The 14,421-nt window shown below is 36.1% G+C and overlaps 1 protein-coding gene across 9 annotated transcripts in view; it reads right to left on the reverse strand.

Moving 5' to 3' along the window:
• BABAM2 (BRISC and BRCA1 A complex member 2) overlaps positions 1–14,421 on the reverse strand; it is a 402,709-nt gene that overhangs the window by 351,679 nt on the left and 36,609 nt on the right. For all 9 annotated transcript variants that reach the window (XM_072771368.1, XM_072771367.1, XM_072771365.1 and 6 more), the window contains exon 3: positions 9,034–9,110. In XM_072771368.1, coding sequence (XP_072627469.1) covers positions 9,034–9,110 — 77 coding nt within the window. The remainder of the gene's footprint in view (positions 1–9,033; positions 9,111–14,421) is intronic.

Genomic DNA, 14,421 nt, shown 5'->3' on the forward strand with positions numbered 1-14,421 from the left:
AAAAAAATTGCCACCTCAGAATTACTGTATGATTAAATGAGATCATGTATATAAATAAGCCTACCTCTCTACAAAATAAATGCTCAATAAGTTATTTTAACAATTATCTATCGGCTATTTTTTAATAAACTTTAATCAGAAGTTTTTCTAACATTCCATGAATTCCAAGAAAAGAAAATGTTCTGAAATACCAGGACAAAGGAATCCTCAAAATCTACAGGAGAAATCATGTCTAATCCACAAAATTAGCACTTCTTAATTGCCTTTCATGAGCGTTTTTTAGAACATTCACTATATCAAAGGTGACCTGCCTCCCTAATTAGCCTCTAAAAATACCGTGAATGTTAGATAATAATAATCTTTAAGTAAATGAATCTTTTAAAAAGATAAAAATAAAAGTAAAATGAACTATGCTACCAAGGAAAATTATAATGCCTCTCAGCATGATGCAAAATACTAAGTCCCTGGACATAGTGTCCAACTTTTTACTTAGCTCAACTGTAACAAGTCAGACTGAAAACGAGTACCACCTACTCTCCCTGCAGGTGATCTCGGAGACAAGAAGGGTGCCAGCCAACGAGCCTCCAGAGAGAGCACATCCATTAGAGCAGCAGATTTGTGAGTGCAAATGAAGAACCTAATATGCCACCAAAACAGGCTACTTTATGATTTCCTTGGCCCAACCTACTAATGCCAAAACGGTGTAAACAAAGCTGAAACTGGAAAGACAGGGGTATTGGAGAAGGACAATGAGCAAATTGGTTGTTGGTGAGCTTTTGACATGGATTGTAGTCAGCTCAGCTCCAACGGTGGGGGCAGAGAAGGGGGAATGGCAGGCTCTGACAGCCGTGAATACTAGGCTCAGGGATTCAGTCCTCAAATACTGAAAGGGAGGAGGACAGGGTTAAGGCAGAAAGATTACTTAGTTATTTTCCAAACAGATTATTTATTTTAAACAATGTAAGAAAGAAATCACACTGTCAACCCAAAAAGAGTGCTGAGAGCTATAGCCACTAAAGCCAGCTTTTGGATCTACAGTCAAAATTCAAAACACAAGGTATAGTAAGTAACAAACCAAAGTGCAAAATTCTTCTAGATAAGATAAAATCAACAGGACCTTAATATCTTTGTCAGCTGGGGCAACACTCCCCACAATACCACTGGGTCCTTCAGGGCTACCATCCCAGTGTTCAGTTTTTATTGGATAGCTGTCAATGTCAGAACCCTGAGTGTCTCTACAGTGCTGCATAAGAAAGATCTTAAGAGGACAAAGGCCGGGGGGGGAGGAAAAAGAACATTCTGAGTTAACAAATGGATCTGCCTAAGACAAAGCAGTATGTAACAGATCCAAGGTACAAGAAGCCCAGTGTGAATGCACGCGCACGCACACACACACACACACACACACACAGAGCAGTCAAGCCACCAAGGAGACAGAATCAAACATGAAGTTCAGTTTCAAGATCCAATAAAATAGAAGTTCTGGAACACTATTTGCAACGTGTCTGTAAAAATCCTTGTATACGTCTGACCATTGTGTAACAAAACATCCCACTTAAAAATAGCAGTTCTAAGGTTGATTTCATTTTATTGTAAGCATTCCCCAAAACATACAAATTTAAATGCAGTGATGCAGTATCAAAGCCTTGGAAATGAACAGCAACTTTACAATGTCCCTCTGAGGACATGGGAGAAAAAGTATTATCCAAATCATAATCCTTTTTTTTTTTTTCCACTTTTTCTTCTGGAAAAAAAAAAAAAAAAAAAGGCTTTTCCTCTGGGAAAGTCTTTCCACTTCAAAACCTTTGGAGATAATTTTTTGGCATGACTTCTTCACTCTGTAGCAAATGGCTTTGAAATGTTCATCTTTCCTCTCAAATGATAAACAACCATACTGCTTCTATTGTTAAAGACAAAAGGGAAATGTCTATAGTTTCATTTGGAAGCTCTTTAGAAAGAATTCCTGTAACAGTGTAATCGATACCTCTGTGGGTACCTGCCCAGCTCATGTCTACCTTGTGCTAAAACTATCCCCTTGTAACCATAACCCAGAACTCTTGGTCAAACCACTGGATCAAGAGTGAATATCCAGTCCAAGCTGCCAATCAGACTTTCTCTCACAGGAATTTAGACTCAAAGACCATAAGGCTGTCTCTTGTGGCCTTGAACTGAGTCACCACATAAGGGGCTCAGCCATTTCCACTTTATGTGAGGAGAAACAGAGAAATCTGAAGGGGGGAAAGAATAAAATGAATAAAGTAATAATAAGATATGCTACAGGAGGAAGAGCCAGACAAACAAGGACACAGATGCTGACTGTCTGCAGTGGTGTCTATCATCCTGCTGCTAGTCCCAGGTTCTAGTCCCTCTTGAGACCTGGCTATACTTCCTGCCCTTGGGCACCATGGAATTCATATAATTCCTCAGAAAAACAAACAAACTCTTTAAGTTTCTTTCAATGGGTTTCTTATACCAAACAGTCCCTGATTAGGAAAAAATTGTTAGTATGAAAAAGACAAATTTTAAACAAAAGATAATTTTAAATTTGAAACCAATGTTAGCAAACAGTTGGATTCACTGGCCACAAACTTGCTCAATACACTTAAAATATTTCAATAATCTCTTTATATAGTTATGTAAGTGGTGCCATTCAAAGAAATTGTAAAATTGAGAATACTGCAAAGTTCTGTCACTTCTTCGTTAAACCTCATCATTACCAGATCCAAAGAATGAACATGGTTAATGCATTCCACTAATACCTATTAAACGAGTCCCTCTACATGCCAGGCAATAAGCTAGAGATTGAAAATAAAATAACAAAACAGCCTCACTCCCTGCCATATTTATAGGGTCTACAAAAACACAAACAATAATTTCTTTAAGAGTTAAGTGCTATATATAGTGACAAGGGCCGCTATATTTACAAATATGCGTTTTTATGAAGCTCATTGCTCTTTCTCTAAGTTTTGTTATAACTAGTAGATTTTCACTCATTAAAGTGACATGATCCTGGGGCCCCTGGGTGGCTCAGTGTTTGAGCATCTGCCTTTGGCTCAGGTCATGATCCCACGGTCCTGGGATCAAGTTCCACATCAGGCTCCCTATAGGGAGCCTCCTTCTCCCCCTACCTATGTCTCTGCCTCTCTCTGTGCATCTCTCATGAATAAATCTTTTTAAAAAAATAAATAAATAAATAAAGTGGCACCATCCTACACTTTAACATGTATTTTCTTAAGTCAGTCTTGATTACCAAAGATTCACTCTTTCAATCCTGTTCAAGTGCCAACTGTCTCTTCTATATAATTGTGAAATTCAAGGACTTCTCTTTAATTCAGACATTCTTTGTTATCTTGCATGAGAATCTTACAAAAATTGGCAACTCTTTCACTGACCAACAGTTGTCTCTTCACATTGAAAGAGCTGAAGAAACAGGAACATCATTCCTAATGTACTGTAATCTTCTGGTCTTTTTCATTTCAGTGATTTAATTTTGAATGTGGGTAATTCTGTAGGCATCAATTCACGAATTCATGGGAGAAATATGTCCTCTCCCTCGTCTTTCATTCTCATTATTAACTGCACAGTTTCCTTTATTCACAGAGGAGACATTTATTTATAGAACTGTTTTCTAACATATAAAATATTTCAAACTATAAATTTTAGTTACATGCTATTTTCATTAATCTACTTTAAGGCAAAGTGAAATACATAAAAGACAAAATTGATACAGACTCCAAATCTACAAAGTACTCTGTTTTTCCTTTTTTCTGAATTATGAAGAGCAGTGATACAATTACAAATTCCCTTCAGAATAAATAACTTCTAAAAACTGAATTTCTGTTGGTAAAAGACTGATACAAGTAATAGAATGCCATATTCTTTATAACACTATACTTCAACAAAAATGTGAACACTAAGCTTCATTAACTCATGTATGCATGCATTCACTCCATTCCTTCAACAAAGATTGAATTGAGTATCTTTGCTAGGCTAGGGCCTGAAGATATCATTTAACAAACAAAACAGTCTCTATCTCTAACTTCACTGAACTAAAGTTATGAAATAAAATTACTATAAGTGTCAAATACTTTGATTCAGCCTTGGTTAAAATTATAGTTGAAACCACCCACCACAGGATTTAGTGAGAAACTTTAGATAAAGAAGTTGTTTACATAACTAGCTTTGACACTGTAAAGTCCTGGGTTAGCCATCACCCTGTGCTGAGAAAAGAAAAAGGTAAAAGTTAAAAAATATTTATCTAGTAGTTACCACAGAATATAATTTAAATTGATACTTATTCAATTTCTCACTACCATGATTAAGTCTCATTCTGGGTCTGTTTCCTAAATAAGGCAAAGAGCTTTTCTGTTGGCTGAGAGTGTTATTTTCCAAGGACTATTAAACTATATAACCTTTCAGTATTGTACATTTGTTTTCGAAAACATGCGTTAAAATATTTGTTGTAGAGTATGAGAGTTAATTATCTGAAGATGAACATTGTGTTGGTTGTAGGAGGTGGAATTCAATCACAAATCTTGTGATAATTAACCACTATGACCTTACTGATCTTGGAGATGATATATTTGAGGTTATAAAAACTGATGGAGTAAAAACATATGTAAAAAGTGTTTGGCCTTGCCAGGTTTTTTAAAAGTAAAATGAAGGAGTTAAAAAAAGAAAAAAGAAAAAGGAGTGAGTCTAACATTACTTTTAAAGCAATGCAAGATCTTCATGTTCTCCAAGAAGGGAAAATGATTCTTTGCAAATTCATGATTTGCCCTGAATAATTTCTTTTACAATAAACTTGGCTGAAACGGTAAATTATCTGTTTCCATGATTCAAACCATACACAGAATAAACCTATACTAATTATTGAAGCTAATAAAATATATAATTGTTCTACATTACTACTACAATCAACCCATAATGACTCTACAAACTCCTCACAAAAACATTTATTAAAAAAAATTGGAAACAAAAATAATTTTGAAATAATTTTAAAATGAGTTGGAAAGAAAGAAATGTTAAATAACTATAACCTAAATATTACACAAGTTAAGGAAAGTAAAATAATCTTGCTATATAATTAGTGACATGAACAAATTTATGTGGGTAGATTCACAAAACACTAGTCAATAAAGATGGTTCCACTGATCCTAAGTTTCAACTATATCAAAAGGCTTGTGTATTTGTTTTGATTTTCTCCATGTAAATTTTTCCATTTTCATACTGTCAGAGAACAGTGACTTGTGTTTCATAATTTTATGTAGTTGATTTATTTTTGACAATTCTATCACATTTTTAAAAGCCATTAAAAAACAATTTCCATCTGGAAATTTTAAAAGGTTTAGAGTTTGGCTTCCATAGTGAAGCACTGTGGTACCTCAAAGTATACCACTTTTAGGGTTTAACAGATAATTTTTTTAAAGCAAGGGATTCTAACACTATACTTAATCATATGACCAACATCCTTTAGAATGCCTTCCTAAAGAATGTCCAGAATTTCAGAAGAAAAAAACTACACTCATTCTTCCAATTGAATGGACTTTTATAAATATAGTGCATAATCAAGTATCTTTTCCTTTTATTTGGCTATGGGCTGTGTAAGGCTAGAATACGGACTCACCTTAATGTGGAAGAACCTCAATATACAAAGTTCATTTTTTTACTGAATTATTACAGAGTATTCTATGGCTTAAATTAAGTCCCTAGTACATATGATTACATACAGCAGTAGCTTAATAGGACATAATTAACTTATATGGTGAATATCAGTCCAAATACCAGAATCATCAATGTTATAAGAGGTTTCCTGTGAAAATCTTACAGTAATGACAGGATATAGAATATTAGTAAATGCTTTCTAACACAAATTCATACAGCAATTAAGATCTTTGAGAAGATAACAATATCTAACAAGAAGATAACAATATCTAACATTATTTCTGGTTCAAGACTGTAGACTACACACACATTTATTTCTTCTCCTTTGTAAGACCCACCCTTCCATTAAATGATAATGAAACAGAGAAAATAAGAATCCAAAACAATATCAAGCAAAGAGAAAGGGAAAAGAGTAGCAATCCGTAGATGAGCAATTTCAACAAATGCCTAGGAGGCAGAATGCAGATGGAAGAGTAGTAACTAATGAGACAGGGCAGGGAAGCTCTGGTTACAATAATATGAGAAAAATGCTACTGATGAGGGGGAAGCCATCTGTCCTGGTAAACCCATAGAAACTTGTAGTCATCCAGTACATAGAAAGGAAAGAATGAAAAATGGGGCCAAGAATGGGAAAATTAATGAAAAGCTCCATGGGGAATAGTCTATGATACCTGTTCCCCAAAAATGGCATGGTAGCCATGTGTATGCCCCCTCCTAAAAAAATGTAGGGGATTTTCTAAAGAAACAATGATTTAAGGGAGTGCCAGGAACAGGTGAACTCCTTGACACAACACATAGGGTTTTCTCATACTAAGAGGCAGCCTACCATTAACCTATGAATAAGCTTGGTTCACCCACACAGAAGTCTTAATCAGTTTTTTTGTCTGTCGTAAATGTAAGCAGACAACCAAAACCCAACTCTTATTTAAGGAAAGACTACAGAATAATAGAGAAGGGAAAATGATAAACAAACAAAAATACAATCCCTGGGGAAAATTTAAATAATTAAGAAAACCTTTTTAAAAAGTTACATTCTCTGAAAGCTTTCAAGACATTGTATTAAAAAAATAAGAACAAGACTTTGTGAAAGAGGAGCAGAGAGCAAAAGCAAAAAAGAGCTCTTAGAAACTAAGATACCTAATTACAACTATGGTTAAGTAAAAATTCTCAGAAGGGCTACAGGAAAAGTAGAGAGAGGAATGGAATCAAAGCAAGGTATCTGACTGTGTTCCAACAATTATGCCTTAATCCCACAAAACACAGAATTTTCAATACACAGACTCTACAAAACATGGTCAAATCCAAAAGAATAAATAAAGCAGGTAAACCCCACAGCGATAACTGAATAGGAGGAGGCCTACAGATCATTCATTCAAGCAATTTATAAACAAAGCACAGAAGATAACTCTAGCTTTGAAACAGACAATAAGTTATTAATGTTGACACTACCAAAGGAAAATAATACAAAAGTTAGGAGGTGAAAGAAGAGGAATGGAGAGAAGGGCAGAAGCTAATATATTCATCTCACAAGTAAGGAGCCAAAAAGACACTCTCTGGTTCACGGGAAACTAAATAAAAATATACTAACCCAGAGACTGTGCTTACATAACAACAGTGCTAACTGTGTGCCACTTACAAAGAATGTTCTAGGGGCTGTTCATTTAACTGTACCATACGATGCTCAAAAAGATCCTTAAAAAAAAGAAAGGAAAAATGTTTAGCCACAGGGTAACCAACATAGGAACCAACAGTGATGATATAACTACATTAAAGGGAAGGAAAGAGAAAGAGAAAGAGCATGGTGAAAACAGGGCTGATGCCTCGTGTATCAGGGCAGGAAGTCAAAAGATAACAATATCTAAAATTGGCAAGTAAAGAAACAGAGGGCATAAACATTATTTAGACATACAGCAATCATCCCCAGAAGAACTACATACTGAAACAACAACAACAAAATTTAAGTGCTTCCCTTGGGAAAGAGGACTAGACTTGGGAAGAAATGTCACAGAGGACTACTGCTTTCATCTGTAAAAAATTTCTGAATTTTTTACATTTTTTACCATGTGAATGATTCACTTTGTTTCTTTTAAATTTAGTTAATATTTTTTTCAAAAATAGTCACAATCTAGAATGTCATACTATCTTATCTCAGGTAGCTGAAATTCTTATGTATTTTAATGGTTTCCAGAGAATGATCTAACAATGCCAGGTTCACAAGTTAGCATGTCCTATATTTTTCACTTAATACTTCATTTGTGATTCTACAGAATACTAAGATGTGGCCCCTGGTGGCCTGTAATTGTAAAACAGTCCACAGTCTGAAAGGCACTATTTACTCATCTGTCCCATCTTGAATATTTATGTTCTTTATTCTTCTTTTTAAGAATGGAGAGATCCCAATACCCTGTTTACTACAAGAATACGCTTAAGAGAGAAAATTCCTGGTGAGATTGAGTGACCAAAGCCACCATTAGTTCCACACTGGGCTAGAGCATCAGCAATTGTCATAACAGCAGAAAAGGGCTGATACAACCAAGGCAGGTATTGTGGATGGTGGACTAAATCCAAGGGTAGGTCTCACCTACTATTTATCAAGGTCACAAACTAGTGGTCCAAGAGCTCCAGCCACACCCTACACACATTTGGTTGGACATGCATTATGTTGGCTCATGCTGTTTTTAATTTTTGAAAAAGCAGTCAGCATCCAAAACTGATCTGGATTTCCCTTTTTTCTCAAGAGAGAAATCAACAGAGGCAGTCCCCTCAAGAAGGGTAGGTGTGCCCCACCACACCAAGCCTGCTCCCTCCCCTCATTTCTGTTACCAGTTCAGCTGTGGTAGCCATTTGCATTTCTGACCCTTGCTATAAAAGAAGAAACCTGTTAGCATTCCTAACCTGTGAAAGAGCCTCTAGAGTAGGATTATTATGCTCAGGTAGCAATCAGAAGTACATCAATGACAATGGTTCTTGGCCGCCTTGGCTCCAGGAAGGACTTACCAGGAGTGGTGCAGAGCACCCATTTCTATCTAAATATATTTTCTAAATAACCAGGTATCTTAAAGCAGTAGACTCTCTCTATGGGATATTACATAAGATCTGCCAATAGAGAAAAACAAAAATACAAGAATTATCACATTGACCTAAAAATTTAAAATTTCGGTGACTGCCTATTTCAGGCACTCAGGCAAACAGGTCACTTTGACCACTGACAACTGCCTTACTTTGAATAGAACTAGGATTGAAAGACAAACTTTTTTAAAGTGGTAAATCCTAGTGATAACACTTAGCCAGAAATAAAAACGGAAGCACAAAGTCAGACAACTAGCACTGTAATCTACAATTTCAATAGAATAGTCATCATTTACTTACATTTTAATGTCTCTCCAGCATATGGTATGTGTAGTTTAAATCGGTCACAGTTGGGTCCAGGAGTCAATGATGTGCAGCTTTAAAAAAAGAAAAGAAAAGGTTTTGTTTAAAAAGTCCACATATTTGTGATATTTAATAAAGTAAGTAAAAGGTGAGCCTTATAGGTCAAAGTTTAAAACACTGGCTTATAAACAAAATAAAAGCGCTTGATGGTCAAGGAGGCCAAGACAATAAGACTTGCCCCAAAACAAGTAATCCATTTATCTCACAATAAAACTTACATGCTTTCTAATGACAAACACCAACAAAGCTTCAACTACTTCTCTCTCTCCAATAAGTGTATCTTGAATTTTAAAGGAAGTGTATCATCCAAAACAGATCTGTACTCTTTAATGTCAAGAATTGCAATAGTAATTTTATGGACAGACTTTAAATAGCCTCTTTCGCTCAGTACCAAAAGAGTCCACTTTTTTTCTGACACCAGATCATTCTCTCTCCCCAAAGGTAAGGTGCTTCCTCTGGATTTGGCACCCCAGTGACTTCCATCTACAGCAGAGCACAAATGCACTGCCCTTGGTTTCAGATAAATTGCAAATTTAAAAGGGGTTGAATTAGTCGGAGTTTGGTTTCTTTTCAATCTGTTACTCCACAAAGTTATACAATGTTCTTCTTTCTTTCCATAGATTTACAAGATCTTGTTCATGATCTCACAAGTCATAACTTTAACTGCATAACAGCAGTACTGGCTTCATAAATCAGTATAATATTAATATGAAGTCAACTGAGAAAATTATAAGTCTTCATTTAGTTTTTAAAAACAGGTTTTTCAATTATAAATAAAAAGTGCAAAATTATTTCATAATTCCAATACTGATTATGAGGCATCTCTGAAAAGGGTATTTTAATGAACGGAAGCATTGTTAGAGTAAATGTACCACTTCCCTAGATGGCCACTTTGAAGGCAATAGGCATTTAAAAATAAAGTTAAAAAATGATGATTCTAAGGGACATCTGGGTGGCTCAGTTGGTTAAGTGTCGGCTCTTGAGTTTGGCTCAGGTCAAGATCTCAGGGTCATGAGATCCAGCCCCTATAGGGCTCCAGGCTCAGTGCAGTCTGCCTGTGATGATCTCTCTCCCTACCCCCTGTACTCCTCCCCCACTCAAAAGCTTGGCATAAAAAATAAATAAATAAATAAATAAATAAATAAATAAATAAATAAATAAAATAAAAAATTTAAAAAATTAAAAAAAATTTTAAAAGCCTGGGCATGCATGCATGTGCTCTTTCTCAAAAAAAAAAAAAAAAAAGAAAAAATATTGACTTAAAAAAACTAATTCAGATCTCAGATTTACCATTACTTTTTCCCAAAACTATCTGAGTGTGAAAGAGAAAAGACCAGATGGAAAGTTTAACTCAGATGTATTTAACATAAATCACTAGGATGATTATTCCTCTTATCTTTAGGGGATAATTAAAAAACACCAGTTTACAAATGAAACAACAAAGTTGCTCTAGTAACTGCACAGTAACCTCTTTCAATTTCTTACAGGTTTTAAGAACACATCTCCTTTACCGTTCAATATAAAAAATTATTTGGGGTACATTTTATTAAAGGTACTAAAATATTTCTCTTAGGCACCCGGGTTGCTCCGAGGTTAAGCGTCTGCCTTCGGCTCAGAGCATGATCCCCGCTGTGGGGATCAAGTCCCCCATCAGGCACCCTGTGTATAGCCTGCTTCTCCCTCTGCCTATGTCTCTGCCTCTCCCTCTGTGCCTCTTATGAATAAATAAATAAAATCTTTAAAAAATAATAAAATATTTCCCTTATAGTATAATCTTTTCTAGCCCCTAGAACAGCAGTTATTGGAAAACACATAAATTAAAGCATTATGAAATATAAACTATGATCTAATGATAGAAATGACCCTATAAGCAACACTAAGAATTTCTTCTCTTACATATATTCAAAGAACAATGCTTTAAAATTATTTTTCAATAAAAAATAAACACCATTCACAATAGAGCATCTCTTTTTGAAGATCAAATTATCTACCTATCTTACATAGCTTAGCAACTGAAGCTATTAATAGTACAGGAAATCCTCACAATTAATTTGATTCTAGTTTGAATAACTCGTCCTTCTTCAATGTGAACTCAGTTTCTGAGTTGTTATATTCACTGTTTGGACCACCTTTTGGATTATTTACTTTATGCTTTAACTAGGACTAAAAAGTGCTTTATGCTCTGCCCCTTCACCCTCCTCCCTTCCTATGTGAACAGCTGGCTCCAGACACCCTAGGGTGTTAAAAAGTGCATTTCTCCACCTGAGTGATTCGCTCACTGATTTTTTTTTTTCACCTAGGTGGGTAGAAAGATTTACTGAGGTTTGTTGTATGTGTGAGGAATACAGGGTGGACAAAACAGACAACATCTCCAGTCCTATGGAACTTACATTCTGGCAAAGGGAAAAAGAAGGGATAAACCAGAGACAAAGAAATAAAGATGGTTCAAGATTGCTAAATGTTGTAAAGAAAATAAACCAGTGTTGCAGTGGAACAGGAGCTATATTGCCCCGGAAGACTAGAGAAGACCTCCTTCCCAGGAGGTGAAATCTGAAACCTACATAACTATCACCAAGGGTCCCACCAGGGCCAGTTCTGGGCCAGAGCCCTCCAGGCAGAGGATACAGCTGGTGCAAAGGCGTGAAGGCAGGAAAAAGTCTGATATATCTAGGGGAAGAAATCTTGGTATGTCTGAGCGATGCAACTAAAGCAGAGTGAATGAATAAGGGAGAGAACAGCAAGAGATCAGGACAAGGGGTAAGCAAGGGACAGATCTTGCAGAGCCTTGTAGGTGGTGGCAATTAATTCAGATTTTATTCCAAGCCCAAAGGAGGTTTTTTTTTTTATTTTTTATTTATTTATGCATGATAGTCACAGAGAGAGAGAGAGGCAAAGACACAGGCAGAGGGAGAAGCAGGCTCCCTGCACCAGGAGCCCTATGTGGGATTCGATCCCGGGTCTCCAGGATTGCGCCCTGGGCCAAAGGCAGGCGCCAAACCGCTGCACCACCCAGGGATCCCCCCAAAGGAGGGTTTTAAGAACAGTAATAGTATCTGATTTTGTGCTTTTTAAGAGATCATCCTGCCTACTCTAAGGACAAGACAAAGAGACTGTAAGGATGTCAAACAAAAACCAAGAGGAGTCCATTTCAGGAAAGAAAGATGATGAATACTTGGACTAGGGGAGCAGCAGTGCCAATGGAAAGATGTGGATTTACTCAGGAAGGTCAACTAGGAGGGAAGCAAGTTTAGGAAGAAGGGCAATCAAGAGTAGATGGTATGAGACAACAGCCAAATCATATATGGAAACTGAGCCAGAGTAATGGGTAGGCCAGCCAATCCATAAGGGCCATGAAAACATCACAGAGAAGACAGAAGAAAAATCTGCCAAAACTGACTTCAGAGTGAGTGCTGTGTATTGTTGAAAAGATCACTCACTTGGTGTGGGGACAAGAGCAGAGGCCATACTCCCCAGAGAGCATTCCCAAGTTAAAATGGCTAATCTCTAGTTAATTGCAGGTTTCTGTTTTGCTATACGAATTTAGGGCCAAGAGCTTAACTGTTCAAGGAAACAGGGCAAAAACTACGCTGCCATTAGCAGGTCTCTCTCCCCTACACAGCACTCAGTTTCTCAAATGAAATGTTGAACAAATATTTTAAATATCTATTATGCTCTATCTTCCATATTACCCAGGTTAAACAGCTTTATGGGAAATAAACCAATGTCATGTTACTTAAAGGTTCTAAGATTAAACTAAAATGTTTCCCCTTCTTTAAAATTACTTCTGCCTAAAGTTGGTTTTGGGGCAGCCTCAATGGCTCAGCGGTCTAGTGCCGCCTTCAGCCTAGGACGTGATCCTGGAGACCTGGGATCCTGTCCCATGTCAGGTTCCCTGCATGGAGCCTGCTTCTCTCTTTGCCTGTGTCTCTGCCTCTCGCTCTCTGTGTTTTTCTCATGAATAAATAAATAAAATCTAAATAAATAAATAAATAAATACATACATAAATAAAGTTGGTTTTGGTCACATATATATTTTACTATGAAATTTCAAATCACATTCAAGGACGGCATTAGTTTTTCTGTTACTCAAGAAAGGGCATGGGTTAAAAAAGATCAAAGAATACATATGAACAGTAAGATTCCACTTATGGAAAAGAGAAATGTGTGTGTGTGTGTGTGTGTGTGTGTGTGTGTGTGTGTGTCTATCCACATAAACAGATTTCAGAAGGAGAGTCACCAAAGTATGGCAGGATTTGGGGTAATTTTTACAACATTCTTTGATTACATTTCTGTGCTGCTTTGATTTTTATGATGAACATGGACTATTTTATATTTAAATAAATATTTTAAAGTTAACTGGATCATTTTATATTTGACTAGATGGCTTGACTTATCTTTTTCCTCTAAAGAGCTTCACTCTTTAGTGAGAAGGAAAAACTGCAAGGGTAATCTGCTGATGAAGTCTTCAAGTAAAATATATAGAGAGGTCTTTATATTGTATGTCAAAACTTCACACTGCTAATACTTATTATCCTTCATGGTTTCATTGTGTCAGAGTTTGGGAATGGCCTGACTGAGCAGTTCTGGTGTAAGGTCTCCCAGGATGCTGCAATCAGACGTCATCAACAGATAACTAATATAGTGGAGAAGTTCATTCATCTAGAAAATCATTTCCTTATATAAGTACAAAAAAGCTACTAAATAACCCAGCTGCTGGCTTCATTAAAATTATATTTGTAAAGTGGCAACTTGTCCTAACACAGATCTAAGAGTTAAAAACCAACATTCCAAACTGAGTATCTTTAAGTAATAAGTTAACTTTAAATGATTTTTAAAAATTTCTGACGATCAAAATGTAACTCTCAATTTGTCTCTGAACTAAATTTCCCGAGTGCTTACCACTTGTCAGGCACTATGCTAGGTGCACAGAATACAACAATGATGAAGACAAAAAACATCACGGCATTAGATTGGGAAAAAAAAATTTTGGCATGAAGACTATGCTTTAAAAATATATCTTTTACTAAATTGGAATTACCTCAATATACTGGGAATGTACCATTTTAAAGTTTAACACCTGGGAGATTAGAGGAAGTTAAACTACCACATTCTACAGATTCCAAAAGTGGGAATTATCAAGTGGGAATCCCTGATCACATCAGAACCGGTAGTTTACTATGGTACTTTATTACAGAAATTACATCCAGCTAACCACAGATACAGTAAAATGCTTAGCAGTACAACCTCCATATACTTTTGTCCCTACCATGTCTTATCTTACATCTAATCACATGACTACCAAGATTATTCTTTATCTATTTTCCA

This window comes from Canis lupus, chromosome 12 (genome assembly GCF_048164855.1).
Source record: "Canis lupus baileyi chromosome 12, mCanLup2.hap1, whole genome shotgun sequence".
Classification (NCBI taxonomy): domain Eukaryota; kingdom Metazoa; phylum Chordata; class Mammalia; order Carnivora; family Canidae; genus Canis; species Canis lupus.